Source organism: Hippoglossus stenolepis, chromosome 24, assembly GCF_022539355.2.
Source record: "Hippoglossus stenolepis isolate QCI-W04-F060 chromosome 24, HSTE1.2, whole genome shotgun sequence".
NCBI classification, from domain to species: Eukaryota; Metazoa; Chordata; class Actinopteri; order Pleuronectiformes; family Pleuronectidae; genus Hippoglossus; species Hippoglossus stenolepis.
In genome coordinates, this window is record NC_061506.1 from 7,152,359 (window position 1) to 7,173,368 (window position 21,010).

Consider the following 21,010-nt stretch of genomic DNA (forward strand, 5'->3'; position numbering starts at 1 on the left):
GAGATCAGCAACAACAGACAAAACCTATACAGTCTAAATGTAGGAAGGGTGGGTGATGATGTTGTGACTGGGGCATTTCATGATGCTGAACATTGTGACTATAGCTTTTTAATTAGTTTTACTGCGTATTGAACATACAAAAATAAAGAAAACATATCCTCTTCTTTTAGATCTGTTATGGGCCTGTTGCTGCTTAGAAAGCCATAAATAACACTGACTTTCAACTATTATTAAGAGACTTTTATTTAGCCATAGAGTTACCAGGTAATGTAATGACATGAACTCTAGAAACTGTCCAGAAAATTGAAAAAGACTGTCTGAAAGCAACTCAACTTTCCAAATGGCATGCACCTAGTTTCAAAAGTTATGATTATTTGCCACGATAATCCAAGTTATTATTGATCTGCATTTTTGTATTTAAGAACAACCTCCTGGGTATCTCTTATAGAATACTATTAAAAAGACAGAATAAGTTCAAACTGCCAGGATACAAAAAGGATGGATGTAGAAACTGCACAATAGAGGCCACAGACAGGAGGGAGTGGTGAGCAGAAAAAATGAGGACGAGAGGGATCAGAGCAGCGCAGGGCTCGGTGTGAGCCAAGTCTGTCACCATCTGGCTACCGTGTGTGTGTGTGTGTCCATCTGTTTCTGTGTGGTTAAGACTGTCTGTAGGGACACACCCACATACTGTACTCGACCGCCCACACGCATGCACACTTTCAAGCTACCCAGGCCTCTAGAAACAACTGATATCTGACAATTTCACGTCAGTTCGTCTGCAGATGGACGCGACCTGGCTGAATGACAGCTCAGTGATGTCCTCGCGTGCATGTTATGACAGAGACGACTCGGAGCGTGACTGGCAGATGCCACAAAGCTCGAGGATCTCTGGAGTTTGGACGAGATCCAGATCTGGGCCGTGATCTGGTTTAACTGAGGTTAAGAGGGGAGAGGAGGAGGAGGTGGGAGAAAAGAATCTGAGTTTAACGCAGATTAAAAAGCAGGGAAGGAGACAGAAAAAAATAATAATCTGTAAATCATAATTAAATTTGGACAGAATAAGAAATCTCTATTCTTTCTTCAACTGACAGAATAATTTGATAAATTGTGCTTTAAATTGGACATTTTTCTTCAGAGAAAGAACATATGTTAAAGCCATTCTGTTATCACACATTGATTTGTGTTTACGTACCAACCACATTTTTGAGCCGAGAAAGGAGGAGAATGACATGAAAGCCCCAAAAAATGAGAAGGAAAAGAAATCTGTGTGTTTTGGAAACGGCTCGTCTTGCACAAAAGGCCGCGGCTGAATTCCAAGTGTGTTTTAGGAAAAAGCAATTTCCTTCAATATCATCAAATCCTTCTCCGGTAAAGACAGCGGGCCTGTGTGAATGCATTAGGGAGATATCCCCTATCACACTAAAGTAATGTAAGATGGTGGAATGCAGAGGGGAATGTCACTGAGGGAGCAGGGGTGAAATCTTGAAATATCAAAACCAGTTACAATAACAGAGGGTTCTCAATCACTTGAGGTGTCACTGTACAGGTGATATATCTTCTTACAGACGTGTGCCACATTCTTTGTTTCGTGTACAATGCTCGTGATTGGAGCAAATGAGCAAATGATATTGTTGATATTGTTTAATGAAAAGAAAACAGGGACCTGTGGTACCAGTCAAAATCGTAACTGTGAGGATTCCTGAGTGGAAAAAGAAAACGTTTTAATGAAGAAGGGAGGAAAGCAGTGTCCCAGTCCTGGTCAAAACCATTAGGTGTGGTCAGACTCAGCTCTTGTCAGGGGCTGAGGCAAACCTCTGAAAACAACGGTGGCTGAACTGGATCTCGTTACAGGCAGGTTTATAAAATTCAAATCATATTTAAATTTTACTCTGCTGTGCCATAATTTTACAGGCTATGTTAGTCTAATGGTTTTATTTTAAATTAAGAGTGCTTCACTTTCTCTAGAAAGAAAATGACTTGAAGTAGAACCGATTGTTTACAAACTGGTAATAGGCACAGAGACAGACTGAAAATACCGCTGGTGGCTAAGGAGGTTCTTTCAGGAGGAAGTAGTTTCCTGTTGTCTGAGATAACATTTCAGTTATAGCCACCATCGTCAGCCACGGTCAAAGGCAGTGGAGGATACCATCCTTATACTTCTGTCACATTTCCGTAGAGGATATGATACAATCTGTGTGATGACCAAAAAGCTGCCAGTTGTTTCAGTTCACGATTTCGACTCTCTCCCCGTCTAACACCAGAGTTAACACAGACAGTACAACAAGCAGTGGTGCTCACCGAATGAAAGTGGCACTCAAAATGGAACAGTCCGGCCTGTTCTCGTGATCTGCTCTGATCTTGGCAGCAGTTCGCAGCAGAGGAAATGGACCCTCGGTCGAGGTCAAACATGATATCCATATATATAGGTGTTGTTGATAATAAAAATTATGGAATAAAAATAGGCTGGGTGTCACACTTGCTGGTGCAGGGATGACGGGAAAGTGTTAATGACAAAGCACCACAGGGAAATCTCCCCAGCGAGGTTTACATTTTTAAAAGTTTGAGCGTCTAAAAATAACCGCTGTGTGCGAGCGTTGAGGTCTTTCAGCTGAACAGAGCCGACGAGGCCCCCGTGGAGCCCAGACCGGGGTCTTTTCAGTTCAAATCACAATCGCCTCATTCAGCGGCTTCCATCAATGAGCCTTTCTTAGTCGGCCAAAAACACAGATGGATATAGTGTCTTATCTAGATGTGGAATGAGGCTTTGAGAATTTCATATGCATACAGTGAAACATTCATCGGCATGTGTACTCGCATGCAGACGCAGAATAAAGAGCCTGAAAAAGAATTTCCAGCTCCAGCTCCAGACAGTAAAAGCAACCTGCAAAGGGCAAGGTCGCATCCATAAAGGCAGGGTCCAGTTTCACACAGCTGTCCTGTTGGGCCTTACACCAAACACGGCTCTTATTTTTTAAAAAGATAATTAGAGGGCTAGCCGGTCTAGCAGGGAGCCTTAATGACCGACTGTCCGGCAGTGAACTGTGCCGGAATCTGGCTTCAAGATCTAACACAATAGGAGGACGAGTGGCGACTTCAAGAAGTCGTCCAAACAGCTCCAGACGTGGGAGAAGGAACATTAAATCCATTTAAAACCATTCAAATCAAATGTTCTTGCTTGTGACAAAGCTAATGAGGATAACACAACATGCTGTTATTGATGGGACAGTACAGAGCAGAAAAGTGACTGCTCATTTTTCCAGCTAGTGAGTCAGAACAAATAAATAAATAAATAAATAAAGCATGAGAGGCCCTTTTTGCTGCAGCAGCTGTATCAACTGCTTCCACTTCCTGTTTACTTTTCACATGACTCATGCCCTATAGCAGTCATTCCCAAAGTGTGGGCCGCGGCCCCCTGATTTGTAAGTAAGCAATAAATTACCACAAAACATTTATGATTGATTTTTAAAAAAAAGTAATCATCACAGGTAATGAAACAAAGACATGAGATATAAATTCCACGTTGTTCTTATTTTATCTGACCTATATAGCAGGTGTCATTGTTTTTGCTGACCGTCACATTAACACTTGAACGCATCATTAGCGGGGGAATCATAGGTGAGGGAGAACTTTGTTGTGAGCTGGGTCGAGCAAAGATGGAGCAGAGGGAAAGTATTAATGACGAAGGGGAATCAGGAAGTCCAACTGACTCATTCAAAACTAAAAAGAGGACTCGCAGAAAGGACTCAAGTGAGTACCTGTCGCTGGCCCAGAGGAGAAACCCCAAGCCTGTGTGTGCTGTGCGCTGAGATGCGAGCTAACGAGACCCTGGGACCATGTAAAGTGCGCCGCCGCCATTTAGAAACTAAACGGACAATATTTATCCAAACCTCGAGCACCTTTTAAAAACACGCTGAGAGAGCATCGGAGCCAGCTACGCGGCAACATCAGCCCTCTCATTGGTTGGGTGAGTTACAGGTGACACGATGTCACTTTACACGATATGTGATTCAATATCAAGTATATCGAGATAAACTGCTTGAGGTGTCAGACTAGAGGAATTCCAGTGTTAATGTCAGTTTATGGACTTTTTGGGGGGGGGGGCCTTAAACGCCTTAAGTATATTTGGTTACGCCTCAAATGTGTTTTTCTTCTCCCTGATATTCTTGTTGTGCTCTGTTATACAAACAGCAAGAATATATTTTTAACAATACCCTATTTGCACTTCATGTTTTACATTGGTTGCTTTGCAAATTGTTACGCTTAAATGTGGATGTTATTGGATTTGCACTGCATATGCCTACGTTCATATACACAATTATTTTAGCTATAAAATGAATAATATGTTTGGTAATAGATGATTATAGTCCTGTGTGTGGATGTTATAGTTGTGATTAAAGGTGTGGGTGGGCCGCACAAATTTTTCAGTTTTCAAATTGGGCCGCGACATTCTTAAGTTTGGGAACGGCTGCCCTATAGACTCAGATTATAGTGGTGGCCCCAGAACGAAACGTGTGTCCAGAGGTTGTGTGTGTCACAGCAACAAAATAAAAAATATCCAACATGGTCAGCTGGAAATTTGATTGTGGTGGATCCCGCAGGTAGAGAAAAACCATAAGTGATGAAAATGTATGTTCTGCTTCTACCTCCCTCTCTCTCTTTGTTTTTGACTTTGGATCATCCCCTGTGTCACTCCATCCCCTGTCTGGCGTCCAGACTCCATTTCGGCTCTTTGCCTATCAGGGGCACTTGCCAGTAATCCGTCAGCGAGTCTGTTTACTCATCAGAGTGCGTCTCTGCCAAACCCACCCCCCATCACTGTTACACAGCAAAGCCGTCGGCCAGCAAAAACACACACACACACACACACACACACAGAATCAAGCAAACACACTTCCTCCAGACGTCTCTCGTGCTGCGGCGTCTGCGTCCGGCTCGTTTTGACCCCGGAGGCCTGCAGCTGAGAAAACCTCCATATATTTCCCTTCACTTTTCTTTATTCCTTTTTTCTTCTTACGGCTTTTCTGTGGCTCCCTTTATGTCGGAGATGAACAGTTAATGAAAATGCATAAATTACAGTAATAAACCTCTCGAGCAAGTCAGTCGTTAATAAAGTGGTGCCTTTGTGAGACCGTACAAACTGTATCTCACACTCATACTCGATGTCAGTTTTTACATTTCACATCTAAAAGTCTACGTGGATATATTTTACCTATTCATTATTTTGTTTATCTTCTAGTATTTCCTTCGCTCTCTCTCTCTCTCCTCTGATCCTGTCTTCCCCTGCAAACCCACGGCCAAGTAAAACATTCTCACCATCTGTGGTGGTGCGCTGAGGGTTTACAGAGAAAGCCCAGAGTGCCACTGATGCAAATGAACTATGAAATACCCCCCAAAAAATGACAGGACATTTTTTAAGATTTTATTTGAAAATTTTACTAAATAAGGCCACTGGGCTGATCTGAAACAACTGCAGACTCCAATCAAGGCTTATCATACTCTTGGCAGAAATGTGTTTTTCAGAATAACTCATTACTCCACACATGCAGGAAACAAAAGAAAGCGTCTTGAAGGGAATTGGCATGAAGTAAAAAGGGGTGTTTGAAGGGTAGTTCTCCTCTGTAGCGCTGGTCTGGTCTGCAGCACTCGGACTTATGTCAACAGGGATAGAAACCAGATGGGTGAGACTGACGATAAGAACTCTCCACAGGGGGGGGGGAAGAGACGGGTAAAAAAATAAAAAAAGTAAAGAACACAGAGCTGTTGAGTTTCTTCCCTCTGTCTCCTGCTAGGAATTCCAGCATGGGGTCTTTTCAGCACAGCTCAGGAAGTCCATCAATTAGTCAAAACTCGAGACTTAAAACAACCATCAGATATATGTGATAAAAGAAATAACAAATGCATAAGAAAGTTACATAAATGGAAAGTTGAGGACAAAGAGATATTGATACTTGAGAGAGCATGCTGTGTCCTGTTGCTTAACTTCAGGCCAATGGGACAAAAATCAACAGAGAGGACGCAGCTTGAGTTGGGGGGGATGTGCAATGGGAAGATGTTTTTTTTTTAAAGTCGAAACCGTTCTATCTCTGTGTCAGTATGCACGCCGGCATTTTGTCCAATCTCCTCACAAGCTGATGGAACGATTACAAAATGAGGCAGATCGGGGGGGTTGTTCCCTGAGGCGATGTTTTACAGGACCAAGCACAGTATAGTCGATAGAATCTGCTTTAGTAGTGTCATGTTAAGAGTCACTGCATTGGTGCGAGATCTTCAGCTTTGGAATTAAGGGAGCTGCTTAATGACAAACGACAAAGATCCCCCCACCCCCATTGTGCACTGGTTAACCCGGCTCCCGCTCCTCTAATGTCACAGCAAAGAAAATGCCAGTGGGTTTTCCCCATAGCGTGTTAGCATTGGCTAATGCATCTTCTTGAATGATGAAGATATAAAGTGGTACAGCCTTGGTGCAGCTGCATCCACCGATTGGTGAAATATTTGGGATGTACTTTCGATAAGGTTTTAAATTATATTTCTTGAATTGTTCACTTTGGGGCATTTTTTGGAAAGATTCGGTATTATCCTGGTATGAGGTTAAAGAATGCCACTGGCCTGGACACTACAATTTCCTCTCAAGAAAAAAAAGAGAGGAACACGAAATACCACTAAGCAGTGGGACAGCTGGGCGAGGCTTCCTCCCTCCTCGACTGCCCACCAATCACGTTCTCTCTATAAGATTAGGTTAAATGGCTTAACCCAGTGGCCGGTTCCTCCATGCTGCCAGAAGGGAAAGGACTCAGGGTTCATGCACACGCACACGCACACACCAAACTGGACTGGTGAATACACAGCAGGTTGGTAGAACACCTGCTATAGCGTCCTGCAGTGACAGCGAAGGTGCAGTGGGAAATCAAACTGGCAACACCCCTGGTGCAGGCTGATGAAAATGCCTACAGGCTGCGATGAAGACGACAGTGTGTCTCAGTGTGTCTCAGTGTGCACGTGTATATGTGAGTGTGTGTGTGTCTGCATGTTACGGCTCAGTGCACAGTTGAAGCAGACAATTAAATTGAGCAGCAGAGGGGAATACATGCACAGTGTTGTACCATTAAAAAAAGCAATTAGTGTCTTGGGTAGGATGGTGGCGGGGACGTTTGTACTACGCCTCGTGAAATAATGAGGACTGTAAATTTCACAGCACACAACTGCTTTGTCCCCTGAAAGCATCTGGCACTCCAGCAAGAGAGACGGGGCGATAAAATGCAAACGGTCGACCAAATGCTGCAGGCTTTTATCTTAAGTGTCTGACAGTATGTCACTGTGAGTGGCTCCACTTCTCCCTCTCTGCATCACAAGTCAGTCAAACCTCAACCTGCAGACGTGATGTCATTATTTCCAATGTCCACTGCTCATGAACGTCCATAGATCTGCTTATAGAGCTCAAGGAAAAATTACACAACCTGTTATAACTCCAAAACTTTCATGAGAATAATCTGTTTTTTATGTTTTCTTCAGTATCAAAATAAACCAGTGATGCTTCACGCCCAAATGTAAACAAACATGGTACTGATAGTCTCCTTTAAAATCTCTTTAACACTTCCACACTACCAGAAAATAATAGCAAATCACACGCTATAGGATATTATTATGATTATTGGTCCAGATGCAGGGCCGGACCACCTCACACATCTCTCATGTGACCTCATGGGGAAGCAGATGGAGAGTGGCATGGAGCGACAACTTGCTCTAATGTCAATAAACAAAAGTAGACGGCGAAGCGATGTTGTCAACACCGGTTATCTAATTTTTCAGCGAGATTTTAACGCTAGCTGACATTAGCCTCAGAATGTTATCCGATGCACATTCAGCTGCTCTGGTCTCTCGGTCTCGCTCACTGGCTGTGACGTGATCATCGTGATATCAAATCGTAAAATATCAAACGTGTTTGATAAATATCAGGGTGGCCCTGATGATTCTGTGGGCATTACGGGAGGTTTAAAGAATGGCTCTGTAACCCCTCACACTACCAGATAATCTGGGCCGACGTTCGCTACAGACCAAGGCTCCAGACCAGATTTCTCCTCCGATTTCTGTAGTCTGAGCCCAGCTTTATACGCCGGTCCAAAATCTCCCATCGATGTTTAACTGGGTTGAGATCTGGTGACGGCAAAGGTCACAGTGTGACTCACATCAATTTCATTCTCGTGGAAACTTTCATGACCCTCGTGACCTTTGGGTGGGGGCAGCAACATCCTGTATCTCCTTTAATTCCTCACGTCCGCAGATTAAAACTATGACGCACAAATGTTTGACAATGCAGATAAAGACAAGCTTAATCATTATTAATGGTGTAGATACCTAAGCCTGGATTGTGTTGCTGTTGATGAGACAGATGATTTACAATGAAAAACTAAGCCTGCATTGAACATGTTTGTTTGTGCCTTAATGGGGACACAGATGATTTACAAGTTATCAACATAGCCAAAAAACCTTCAGTGCATTTCAAAGTGGATATGACGGTGATATTAAAGCATGTCCATCAGCACTCACACAAACAAAACACACGCACACAACCTATTAACTTTCAACTGGAAATGAATCAGTCAATCGGCTTCAATCAACTTCAAATGAAATGCTCCCAAAAACCGATGTGCTTAAAAACAACACTTCAATCAAATAAATCAATCACAGCCAAAGTCAGAAGCGTGTTGATAGCGATTCATCAGGGAGCGCAGTGCTGGAAACTCCCAATCTGAGATGTTAAGGAACAGTCTCTGCAAAAGTGAATTAGGATGGGGTTGTCTTTCAGCGCTGCAAGTATGATGAGATTTTTGCATGACGAAATCGTTTGACGGAAAGAGAAAGAGAGGCATTGAGTCTGAGAATGATAATAAAAAGTAGGAGAGGAAAGAACAGGAAGGTGAGAAAGGGTGAAAACTTTTTCTCCAAAACATCACATTTGAGCACGCATTCCTCCGCTAGTTTCTCGGAGAAACGCGCAGCAGGGGAGACGCCATAGAATTCCACTGAGGCTTCTGGAAAACATCCAGACGGAGGCGAGGAGGGAGCGAGGAAGGAGATTAAGAAACACTTCACCTATTGAAAGAAGACCGAGCGCTGTGTGCTCCCACAGACTCACTCAAGCAATGTCCAAATGCTAAGGAGAGAAGTTACACAGCTCGGTCCAGAGCTGCGTCAGAGACTGAATGAGGCACCTCAGTGGTCTTTTATATCTAAATCTAATAGGGCGCCTTGGGTTTTAATCTGGTAGCTAAACTCCTCGTTCCCTCTTGTGCAGTTCTTTTCTGGTTCCCATACCAAGGACGATGGACTCCCATGTTGAGGAATCTCTTAATTCCAGATCAACATGCAACCTTAAGGGTAAAAAACAAATCAAACTAGAAGGGCACTCGGAGAACACATACCTCCGCCAAGGCCCAACAGCCCCCTTATTAAACTACACTTAAATCCACTAGATTTGTATTTGGATCCGCACCAAATTGCTCAAACTCATAGACTTCAGTACCTGAAACAAATCCTGAATCCAGACCAAAATTTAAAGGGTTCTTCCCTGATCCATACACCGAGTTCATCCGTCCAGTAGTTTTCGTGTAATCCTGCTAACTTCAAAAACATAAATTCTTTGGCGATGATAGAAAACTTATTTTAGGTTCAGACATGAAAAATGACCGCCACATTTGCCTGCATTGCTCGAATAAACAATGTGTTCCTGGGGAGAAGTCATGCTCCCCCTCCTCTCCCTCAGCTGTGACTTTATCACCTATACCGAGGGAAAACCCTGACACGAGCTAAATACTCTCCGGCATCATCGAGGGAAGATTTATGGCTGCAGCTACAGCTGGAACCAGAGCCTGCAAACATCTGTCGAGCTCACGCCAGAGAAATCAGGTTAATTTTATGTTACTTTGTACAAACTTGGCTCCCCCCTAAATGCCCCGCTCTGACAAATTGGGCTTCGGTTTCCAGGTAGAGGAGGCCGAACAATCAAAAAGCCTCATTATACAGCAAATTTGATCTGATTAGGAGAAACAGCACTGCTGCCTGAAGCTACGTACTGAGTCCAACAGCAACACGTGTCATTAAATACACCGTACAGCTTCTGTTTTTCAACCTCAGCCAGATTCATTTGTTAAATACGGAGCTGGATACCCGCCAGGGTGTCTGGTGGTGGTGATAAAACCCACCAGCCAGCAGTTGATGTTGATTTTACATTGTGTTTAAAATGACAACGCTGAGGTTTTACCACATGGTGACAGGGAGGGTGAGATGATATTATTGTAGCGCCACAGCTCCAATCGAATACAGGAAATAATCAATATCCCACTGGTGAGATTATAATGACAAGGGGAATTTGTAAAAGCAATAGTGAGAGTTTCACCACATACACAGCCCCAGCTCAAAACCCAGACTCGTAATCCACAAAATAAAACGACTAAATTGTAAGGGGTGGTTTTGTGTAGAGGAGGTACAGTGATTACCCTGAATGGGGCCCGGCTCTTCCACTATTGGCCTCCTCACTGGGGACCTCATTCACAGCAGTTACACAAAAATCCCTTCTACAGCCAAGCAGAGCGGACAGTGTTTGCTCATTCACCGGCTTCTGTGGGAGTCGGATGTGTGTCTGTATGCATCTTTCTCCTCCTCCCGAGCGCCGCAGTCTCTCTTTTTCTCTATCGCAGCGAGTGAAACACTTCTCTTTTTCCCCTCAGTGGGGCCCACTTTGTTTCGTTCCCACCCCCAGCTAGCTCCCTTTCAGAAACAACCCCTCGGGAATCGCCTCCTTCAGAAATAGTCTTCCACTTACTGGGTAATAATCGCTCTGTCTTGTCCCCCCATTCCCTCCTTCCTAGCTCAGAGGCAGCTCCGTCTGTGGCCCCGTCTTTGAACTCAGCACGTCTAAATGCTTCCACGTGGCTCCATGTGCACACACCCACCCTAAAAGCCAAGTTACAAAAGGCATGCTTCGACTGAAACCATGTAACACCAGAGTGTGACACAGCATGGGGAGAGGACTGACAACAAATAATGCAATTCTCACTTCTTTAAATTAGTTTTTTTTTTTTTACTTTAACAGTATGAAATTGCTCTTTTCCTTTGCTCCACGGGCAGGTCAAAGTTTGGGGTCAACTTCATAGAGCTAAATAATAATAAGTAGCTGAGAGGAAACTCAGTCCACAGTTAGAACTCCCTCTCTGAGGTCTCTGACCACAGGAATGAGACAGTGGATGCCAACCATTACATAATACAGAACTGAGCCTCTGTGTGCAGGCATGCTGCATCCACATGTTCCTCAAACCTGCGGTCGGGACACCACAGAGAGTCTGAGAACATTTCTAATTCAGACATTTTGCCATTTGTCTCGATTGGATTGTTGCTGTGAGCCTCTTAGTCACCATGGCTACACTTGACAAAACTTTGCATCCATGCACTGCGCAGTTTGTGGTGATTCTGGAGGCCGATTTAATTCGAGCAATTCAATCGTTGACTTCATGGAGACGTAAAGGAAAACAGGCTGTCCACTGAAATGACAACCGCTGGCAGATTATATCAGCTGGAGCTGGCAGGCTAACAGATGCTAACCCCAGAAAAATGCATCACGATCATAAACTGTATATAAAGATGGATGACGTCTATCCACTTCCTCCCACTATCCAGACGTTAGGCCAAAATATCTCTGATACAAACAATGCCATTTTGCCGATTTAGAGTCTGTGCAGTAGCAGAAGTTCCGTTTTTATAGCATCAAACAACTTATTACAACCAAAAGTAAAGAAGAAATTAGCACTTGAACATACAGCAGTGTGACAAGAACTACTTAAAATGACAGAAACCAATCTTTGAAGCATGAATTATTCTCTTGGTTCGTGTCCCATCCACTAACATGGAGGAGGACGGAGTAATCCACCTGGTGGCAATCGAGTCAATTTGCCTTCACTTTTGGGATGATGTCATTTCTTCCCTCTTTACAGTCTGTGATGCATTAGTTTGTGCTGTGTGTTAGCTCAGTGCTAAAGGGAGGATGGTGCATCACCCGTGTATTTAAATGATTGAAAAGCATCATTTATTCATGCTCGGCTATGAGAGAGACAGAGAGAGAGGGGGGGAGGGATATTGCATCTGCAGATCTAATAAAATATGTATTTTAATAGGACTGTCTTTAACTCGTCTTAAAAGTCCATCTTAGCATGCACGCATTGGAGATATATTCAGGCACACATAACATTTAACATTTATGTGGCCCTCGTGAGTTCATATAAACAGTATCAATATATGTAATGGTGTGTTACAGCACTGGATTGAGCAGGGACTGGGAGGGAGAGGTGGGTTAACATAGAGCAGCTCTCTGTGGATGATGATGAATGAAGCCTGACAAACGCTACTGTTAGTACTGTACATGTTCCAGGAGAAGAGGAGAAGAGAAAGAGAGCAGAGGTTTTCGAGTTCGTATATTGGAGCATTCCAGAGAAAACAGAAGTCACTCTAACCCATCACCTAAAAGTTTGAAAAAAGTAAAAACCAATATTAAACAAAACAACAAAACCAATCAATCAGTAGGAGGAAGAGAGGGGAGGAATGAAGAAGACGAGAAGAGGAGAAAGAGAGAGAAAAAGGAAAGGAGACAGAAGGGGAAGATCAAAAACCCAGTATTTCAACCTCACCCTGAAATAACAACGTTACACTGTCTTTAACCATCACCTCTACCGACACATCCAAATCATGACAACTTATAGCTGTCAGTACTCCTGCCAACCAACAGACGCGTTATCATAATTCTCTCTCTCTCTCTCTCTCTCTCTCTCTCTCTCTCTCTCTCTCTCTCTCTCTCTCTCTCTCTCTCTCTCTCTCTCTCTCTCTCTCTCTCTCTCTCTCTCTCTCTCTCTCTCTCTCTCTCTCTCTCTCTCTCTCTCTCTCTCTCTCTCTCTCTCTCTCTCTCTCTCTCTCTCTCTCTCTCTCTCTCTCAGAGCAGCTCAAGAGGGAAATAATTCAATCTCAGCTTCAGGGCAAAATTCTTCAGAGTAGCAAATACAAACATCCCCAACTTTCATTTGAGCACTTGAGCTGACTGGTGAAAGTTTAAAAACAACTTTATGAGTCAGTCTGGACCAAATTGGGACTGTCTGGTTCTGTGCGCGCTAATTCACTAATGGGAGGGCTGCATTAAAAACTAATTTCTCCAGCTCTTGTTGGGGACGAACAGTCGAGGTCTCTGTGGTGGAGGCACAACAATGAGGCAGTCATACCTCTGCTGTGGAGGAGGGATGAGACGCGGTTTAACCCACATGAGCGTTTCTTACAGAGCAGAATGATCTGGCTTTAAAACATTGACATGCTAAATATACAACTTCAGGCTGAAGCTGCTTTCAGACATGCAAGTGTTGATATTTTCCTGAAAATGCATGAGAACAGAAATGTCCAGGTCAGTTGAACTTTTCCGACCAGCCCCCTTAGTAAAATGTCTGAGTGAGCTCACGCGAGAACAGATCAGGACATTTTCCAGCGGACATGTTGACATGTTGACATTCTTAACATGTGACAGCCACAAAACTGGAAGATGTCATTGAAATTCCAGAGCTTTTGGCGATAAGGACTGGCGATAAGTAAAAAAACTAAAACACAAGATTCCCACAGTGGAATTTTTACGTCAAGTCCTGCCTATCCCTCGCCTGAATGTTCATCCTGTTGTTGTGAACCTGTCTGATCCGGTCAATTTTCTGCTGCCTTCTTCATATGTGTCCTAATTTTCTGGACATTTCCCAGAGTTCAGCTATTAAAAAAGCCAAATTCAAATGTTAATCTTGAAGAAATTGGAAAGAAAATGGGTCTTTGTGTGACTCCACTGCTCCTTTTGTCCTTTTTTAAAAAGGTGTAACCGACTCACTATCTTCCTTTCTCAGTCCTTTCATATCTGCTCCTTCCACGTGTATCATTTACTCCCAAGGCAGCCGGCAGCACAAAGGCCCATCCATTTGAAATGTCAACTGCTTTACATCGTACCTCAGTGAGTGAATGTGTGTGTGTGTGTGTGCATAATTGTGGCAGGGGACTTGTAGCTCATCTATCACAGGCCTTGGGGGACTGCTAGTCCATCAAATGATGTCGTCTGTAAAGCGCTTCCATCATCCTAATCCTCGTAACCCTCCCCCCTATGGTCCTGAATCGCTCCCTAGCTCACTTTTAGACCAAAACACACACAAAAGGTCAGGAGCCATGCAGATCATAAAGCCACAATCCAATCATGCAGCAAAAAACCCTCGCAGTGATCTTACTGCACCTCTCGCACACACGCCTCGCACACACCCCCCTTTCCACTCTGTCCTTCGCCTGACGTCCACTGAGAAAGTCAATCTTGACGTGGATATACTGGATGGTCTTGCGGGGATTAAGGTCAACATGCTAGACAAGACGTGAAAAAGTAATAACCAATCAGACTCCACTGATTGAAAGATAGATGGGGTAGAAAAAGGGACAGCGTTCTCCTTTTCTATTATATCACCTGAGACGCAGGAAAGAGACGATGGAAATGCGATGGGAGAGTGAAAACTCCGTCAGGGCACATGTGGCTCCATATGCAGGTCTTAATCATGACAAGTATTATACATATATGCTTCTGCTGAACCGGTGATTCATCTCAAGCGAGGGCAGGTCTACGGGGCGGGGGGGCAGATTTAACTGAGCTTAACTGATCTCCAGGGAGCAGGCAGCAGGTCTTCATCTTTGTCATCGGGCGAGTCACAGAAAAGAATTAAATTACAGCTGCAAAGACACCACAGACGACCACGAGAGAATAAGATGTGTGCAAATCAAAAAGAAGGAAAAAAAACTCCATTGTCTGCAGATCTGAAAGGAACAAAACACGAAATATTGAATTCACGGTCTTTTTGTTTTGCTCAGCGTTGCAGACCTCTCTCTCTTTATCTTTTGTGTGTTTTGCTTCAAATCCAGTATTACTGCATGTCATAATGTATTGTAGCTAACGCACATTCAATCCTATTGAAGAAACAAAACTCAAAAATACATAATTTAATTTAAAAACCCAAACCATTGGATTTGCTGTTTTTTACAAAGTGTTGGTTAATGAGAAGTAAATAATAGAAAATAGATCCCTATAAATCATTGTAGGGATCTATTTTCAGCTGTGGATTAATACAAATTTGGTGCCGAGTATTCTCCAGCAGCAGCAATGACTTAAAATTAGCTGCATGGAAAAGCATGTCGCCCAGTGCACCATTGTTTGGATATTAATAAGCTGTATCAGTCTTTAGCTACATGGACAATAATTGTTTTCTCGTCTTTCATGAAATTTGTGGACAGTAAAAAAACATAATCCTGCTACTTTCACTAGAGGAAATTACCCCGACAATGCAACATATTCCATTTGGATTTGGAAGATTACTGACTTTTGTATGGATGGGAAAGCCATTATTATTTTCTCCTCACTTTTGTCCCTATAAAATTGGTTTAAAAACCTTCTTCTCCTCAAACAAGTGCAGTCACTTGTTCCTTTCCTCCACCACACAAACCAAAATGGTTTCCTTTGGAATCTCCCCTTCAAATCGCAGATGCCTTGACCTAAACCTCAACTGAGCGAATCTGGGGCAGCGTTCTTTTCTTGTTATGGAAAAAAATAATCACCAAACAAAGATTCTCTGTGAAACACAAGTAAACACTACATAAACACTGCAGCTTAAACGGATTAAAACTGTAATTGAACTAAATATCGGAAGAGCTGAGTCAAAAGTGGAGCGTGATGTGTACATTTGTGGATTCCTGAATTTGTGTGTTGCAGGACATAAGAGGAATATTATGTTCTGGGTAAACCAGTGCAGAGCCAAAGCCACGATTAGCTTCAATGAAGGGCTTCAATGATACTGAATTTCGATTTAATAGGTGAAATCAACTCAAGGCAAATGAGAAAACTTCCTACATTATTCAGCAGGCACACAAACACACACACACACACACAACAGATGTAGCAACACACACACACTGCACATGCTCTCTACCTTCAATTATTTACCAGGTGGGAGTGGGTGATAATGTTCTGCACTCACACACTCCTCCACCATGCTGCTTCCACTGCAAATTAATAATGAAGCCTCCCAGCGTGTGTGTGTGTGTGTGTGTGTGTGTGTGTGTGTGTGTGTGTGGCTACAGTGGTCACTAATGCAGTGTGTGCCGATGTCTCGTCATGATGTTTTATTGATGAAATACACACAAACTACAGTTTCTCTACATCAGGTCAGAGCAAGACAAAGGAAATGACAGTAAGTTATAAAGAAGTCTAATTATCGATGTAAAATGACCTTGTTCTATAAATCTATGAAGGGAAAAGATACATTCGATTTAAATGGTGTCCCTACAACTCTCTAGAATCTGCTTTAAATCTAATGTGTTCCACATTCCTCCTCATGGGAATCCTGATAATAGACTCTGCTCATGGTGCTGGGGGGGGGGGTACACATTCCCACTGACAACCTGAGGATACAGCTGATAGAAAATAAATTGGATAATATACTATAAAATAACAGATTATGATGATTTAATACATCAATGATGATTTATGTTGAGTTTATAGAATCTTTTTTGAAGCTCTGAAGGTCAAGTCTCATTCTCTGTGGAATATGCATTCAAATAATGAGCCTGTTCCAAAGCAAGCTGTGGCATCATGATATCAGACTAAACTCTAACTGGGAAACAAAGCGTCAGACCCAGCGTCAACAGCCAACTGCTCTCAAGGATGCAAAGATACAACCCGTCGGATAGGTCACAGCTCGAGTCAGACTTTTTGAAAGGATCGGGATGGAGCCCGATACTCATGGAGCCCGATACTCATGTTTTCTTTTCTGCTCCATACTCATTTGCTTTTAAAGAAGACTATATGAAACCATAAATGTTTAAAAGGAACATTTAGCAGATAGCCAACGTTAGCAAAAACTGACATGATATATGTATTTAGGTGCATCCTTCTCCTCCAAAGACGACATCTTTGGACCTTGAGGATGAAGAGGTCACAGCAGCACCTGTCCAGCCGACTGTACCTCAGCAGCCTGAATCACTGACCTCCGAGGAGGTGTATCCTTCTACTCCAGGAATCAATGTGTCATCTAATCTGGACGTGACTCTGGATGAATACTTGAAGGATGTCAAGTTTATGACCATCTCTGAGATCCGGCCTGTTCTGCAGCAGGTTTGTTGGATTTTCTCTTTTCCACTCCCAGAAGTTTCCAGTGTAAAAGTGTCATTTCACTGTATATTTCAAATCTGATGTGAAGCAAATACTATGTACTTTGTCTTCACAACAAACTATAATAATTAATTGTGTTTCTTCAGCTAGCGACTGCACTGCTCTGCCTGGAAGACCTGGATATTGTCCACAGCGATATCAAACCGGAGAACATCATGGTGCTGGATAAGTGGCAGAAACCGCTACAAGTGAAGTTGATTGACTTTGGACTTGCTTGCCAAGGCTTGGACATACATCCAGGCTCAGGGGGACAGAGTCTGTTATACAGGTAAGGCACACAGCAGTCGCAGAGAAGACAACATGTGGCAGAGATGCTGCATCTTTGTGTCACTAGTCGTTTTCTTTTCATACATGAAGTTTAATGTTGTTTATTTTGTCTCCATCAGGGCTCCAGAGGTCATGTTGTGTCTCCTTCACAGGCAGCCTATTGACATGTGGTCTGTAGGATTGACTGTGGCAGAGATGGCTCTGGGCCGCCCCCTGTTACCTGGGAAACACGAGTACGACATCGTAAGTATCTTCCTCACAGATGCAGATAGTTGCAGCGTCCTGGATTTGTTTCTCGGCTCTTAAATCAGATCATATGTGCGTTTCCAGATGAAAAAGATTGTGAACACGTTGGGTGAACCGCCCACGGACCAACTGGACGCTGGACCACGCAGCATGCAGTATTTCAATATCTGTGGGACATGGAGACTGAAGGTATGCATCCATCGATCATTCTATCCTTCCATCCATCCATCCATCCATGATTTACCCTAAACTCTGTCTTTTTGTAGACTTCATTAGAATTGCATGCTCAGACTGGGCTCCACTACAGCGACAGGAAGTGCTTCAACTCTTCATGTACCCTTGAGGAGGTACGTTAATGTTTGTTATGTCATATTAATACAAGAATGTCTTCAACAGACTCCTCAGGAGTCTTATTCTTTGACTGCATTTGCATCATTTGATCCGATCATTAGACATATTCAGAGCTTTGTCATTCCAGATCATGTATCAAGGCCTCATAGCTGAGGACGAGGAGGAGGTGGAGCACTTCATTGATCTCTTGAAAAAGATGTTGAAAGTCAACAAGAATGAGAGGATCACACCTGCTCAAGTGCTCAAGCACCCTTTCCTCGCTGTGGAGCAGCACGGTGACGGCCCACACATGACTGTCACCATGGAGGAGCCCTACGTACCTCAGCAGCCTGAACCACTGACCTCCGAGGAGGAGCATCCTTCTCCTCCAAAGACGACATCTTTGGACCTTGAGGATGAAGAGGTCACAGCAGCACCTGTCCAGCCGACTGTACCTCAGCAGCCTGAACCACTGACCTCCGAGGAGGTGTATCCTTCTACTCCAGGAATCAATGTGTCATCTAATCTGGAGGATGAAGAGGAGACAACAGCTTCCGTCCAGCCTGGTTAGTCACACGTCTAAATCCCTCACAGACTCCCGGTGTTTATTTTTTCAGTCGAACTAATCCAACATTTCTTTTTGGTTTTCAGAGGTAGTGACTAAGAGCAGAAGAAAGTCGGCATCAAGACGCGTCAGGACGTTTTTCAAGCGCGTCAAAAAGGCCTGGTGCAGCTGCTTCAACTGCTGCACTAAAATGCCATGAGCTCCACATGGAAATTTTTATCTCAGTATTTCTTTCTTTCTTTCTTTCTTTCTTTCTTGATTGCAATATTTCATAATATTAGCATTTAAACATTTCTTGATTTAAATATTTCAGTATTTCATTATAGCAGTATTTCTTGATTTCCAATATATCCTTATGTTAGTATTTCTTTGTCAATGTCAATATGTTTGCATTTAATATCTATTAAAAAAAATGTTTAATGAATTTTGTTTTGCCATTTCATTATTTCTTAATTCAATAAACCTGTGAAAACCTACAAATAAATATGTTCATGATATGAGTGGAGAAAATATGGAGTACATTAGAGAGTTCTGTTAAGGGTATGCTACACACACACACTCCTGATCCTCCACTTTGATGAAGATTGGTCTTAAGTTTGGGTAAATTTAAAGTGATATGAATTAATTAAATTCAAAAAATTTAAAAAATGTTATTTTTCCATTGACTTCCTTAGAGTCTTATCTGCTCTTTTCAGCCATTTTTCTCTGCAGATACAAAAAGAAAGCAATAAACAGGAAGTTTTGAACGTAGCATTTCTTCCATTTTTTTTTACGTGGAATAATATTACTTCGATGTGGCACCTCTCTCTCTCTCTCCCACAGACACTGGAGCCCATCCCTCTGTCAAACTGTCCACTCAGCCACAAACACATCCTCAGGCACTGACACACTAACGACCACATACATTCTTGTCATTTTCGCAACAGCCAATTACAGCCCCCCCTCCCCCAGAACTGGCAGCTCTGGATGCTCCAAACGCCAGCTGAGGCAGTGTTTCTTTGCAGATTCTTTCTTAATTATCATCGCAAAATTCCAAGCTGATAGTATGGCGGCCGAGGTTTTTTCCGAAAAGAAATACTGCATGCGAATCAGCGAGGAGGGCATGAAACCGAACCCTCCGTCAGCTTGCAACAGACATTAATTCAGAAAGCAATGAGACACCCGCCCAGAGATCACATACCAAAGCAGCACAGCACCGATGTCATTAAAGCTGCCGGCGGTGCAGCCTCTCAGAGGAGTCCTTTCTCTAAACAGCATTAGGAAGTCAGAGAGCTGCTGTGGACAAACACATACCTCACACTCACTTATATACACACGCACTTTAGATGCCAGATCAGGGTGAACACAGACTGGAGTATACAAACAGTACACAGTTTGTATAAGAGAGTTAATGATGGGACAGAATCAAGTTGAGGTAAAGAGGAAGGATCAGGGGTCCGGAGGTGGGGTGTGCTCAGACAGGAAGCTGGTTTCTATCCCAATTCCTGTGTATCTCCAGGAAGTGGAGATAGGAGATAAGACTCAAAGGTGAATGGAACATACATGTAGATAGCCATCCTCCTGCAGCCACAAACTGTAGATGGAAGGAAAGTGTATTTGAATAATCGCCACTGATCAGCCCCCCCTCCTGGGTTGTTTTAAACAGATGAGACAGAAAGATAAAGACAAGGCCGATCAGCTGAACCCTGAGGCATCGCAGTCACCTGACAATAACTTCTTTATTAATTTATTAAAAGATACAGACTTGTGCAACTAGTTTTAGCCAAACATACCTGTCTGCATGCTCATCCTGGGAACAACAGATCTCCCAAATAAGATCATTTTAGTTTATTTATACACGGATAAACATTCCCTGTTCCTCTAAAAGCCACAGTTTCCAATCTGGATTTGTACTATCTGAATTACGTTTTGACATAAGAAATGAAGGTAGAAGTCAGAAGTCTGCCTTGAAAATGTTTGTTTTGAAATGCATTTATCAGACGAGCTGCGTGAAACAAGGTTTTTCATGTAAGTAACAGCAGCTATGGTCTTATAAACAGCCTCATGAGCAATAAATAACACAAGAAAACTGTCGGAGAACAACAACAAACACCCAGAAGGGGAATAGTTCCCAAAAGCAACGTGATCAAAGATAGAAATCTCTTCTGCCATAACGAAGAACAGGAAACTGTTCTCTCAAACTTCCATGCACACGTTGCACCTAAGAACCACAACTATTGATTGTTGATTGACAGTGAGTTTGGGCAATTCATTAGTCTGCGAGATACATATTTACACTGAGCAGGTTTCATGGGTCAAATTCCTTCGAACACACTCATTTTGCAAACATCCAGAGGTTC

General features: G+C 43.0%; 2 protein-coding genes across 4 annotated transcripts in view; one reads left to right on the plus strand and one right to left on the minus strand.

Moving 5' to 3' along the window:
- LOC118103442 (FERM, ARHGEF and pleckstrin domain-containing protein 1) overlaps positions 1-21,010 on the minus strand; it is a 51,855-nt gene that overhangs the window by 24,560 nt on the left and 6,285 nt on the right. The gene's annotated exons all lie outside the window — the stretch shown is intronic.
- On the plus strand, positions 17,889-18,743 carry LOC118103453. Its single transcript, XM_047339125.1, has 3 exons — positions 17,889-17,965; positions 18,043-18,123; positions 18,255-18,743. Exons 1-3 carry the CDS (start codon positions 17,927-17,929, stop codon positions 18,675-18,677), a joined length of 543 nt encoding a protein of 180 aa, XP_047195081.1. The 5' UTR covers positions 17,889-17,926; the 3' UTR covers positions 18,678-18,743.

Excerpts from the sequence above, each read along its gene's own strand:
- LOC118103453 (XM_047339125.1), top strand. The coding sequence starts at position 17,927 with ATGCAGTATTTCAATATCTGTGGGACATGGAGACTGAAG. Across the intron at positions 17,966-18,042 it reads GTGGGACATGGAGACTGAAG|ACTTCATTAGAATTGCATGC; the intron begins GTATGCATCCAT and ends GTCTTTTTGTAG. Across the intron at positions 18,124-18,254 it reads CTTCATGTACCCTTGAGGAG|ATCATGTATCAAGGCCTCAT; the intron begins GTACGTTAATGT and ends TTGTCATTCCAG.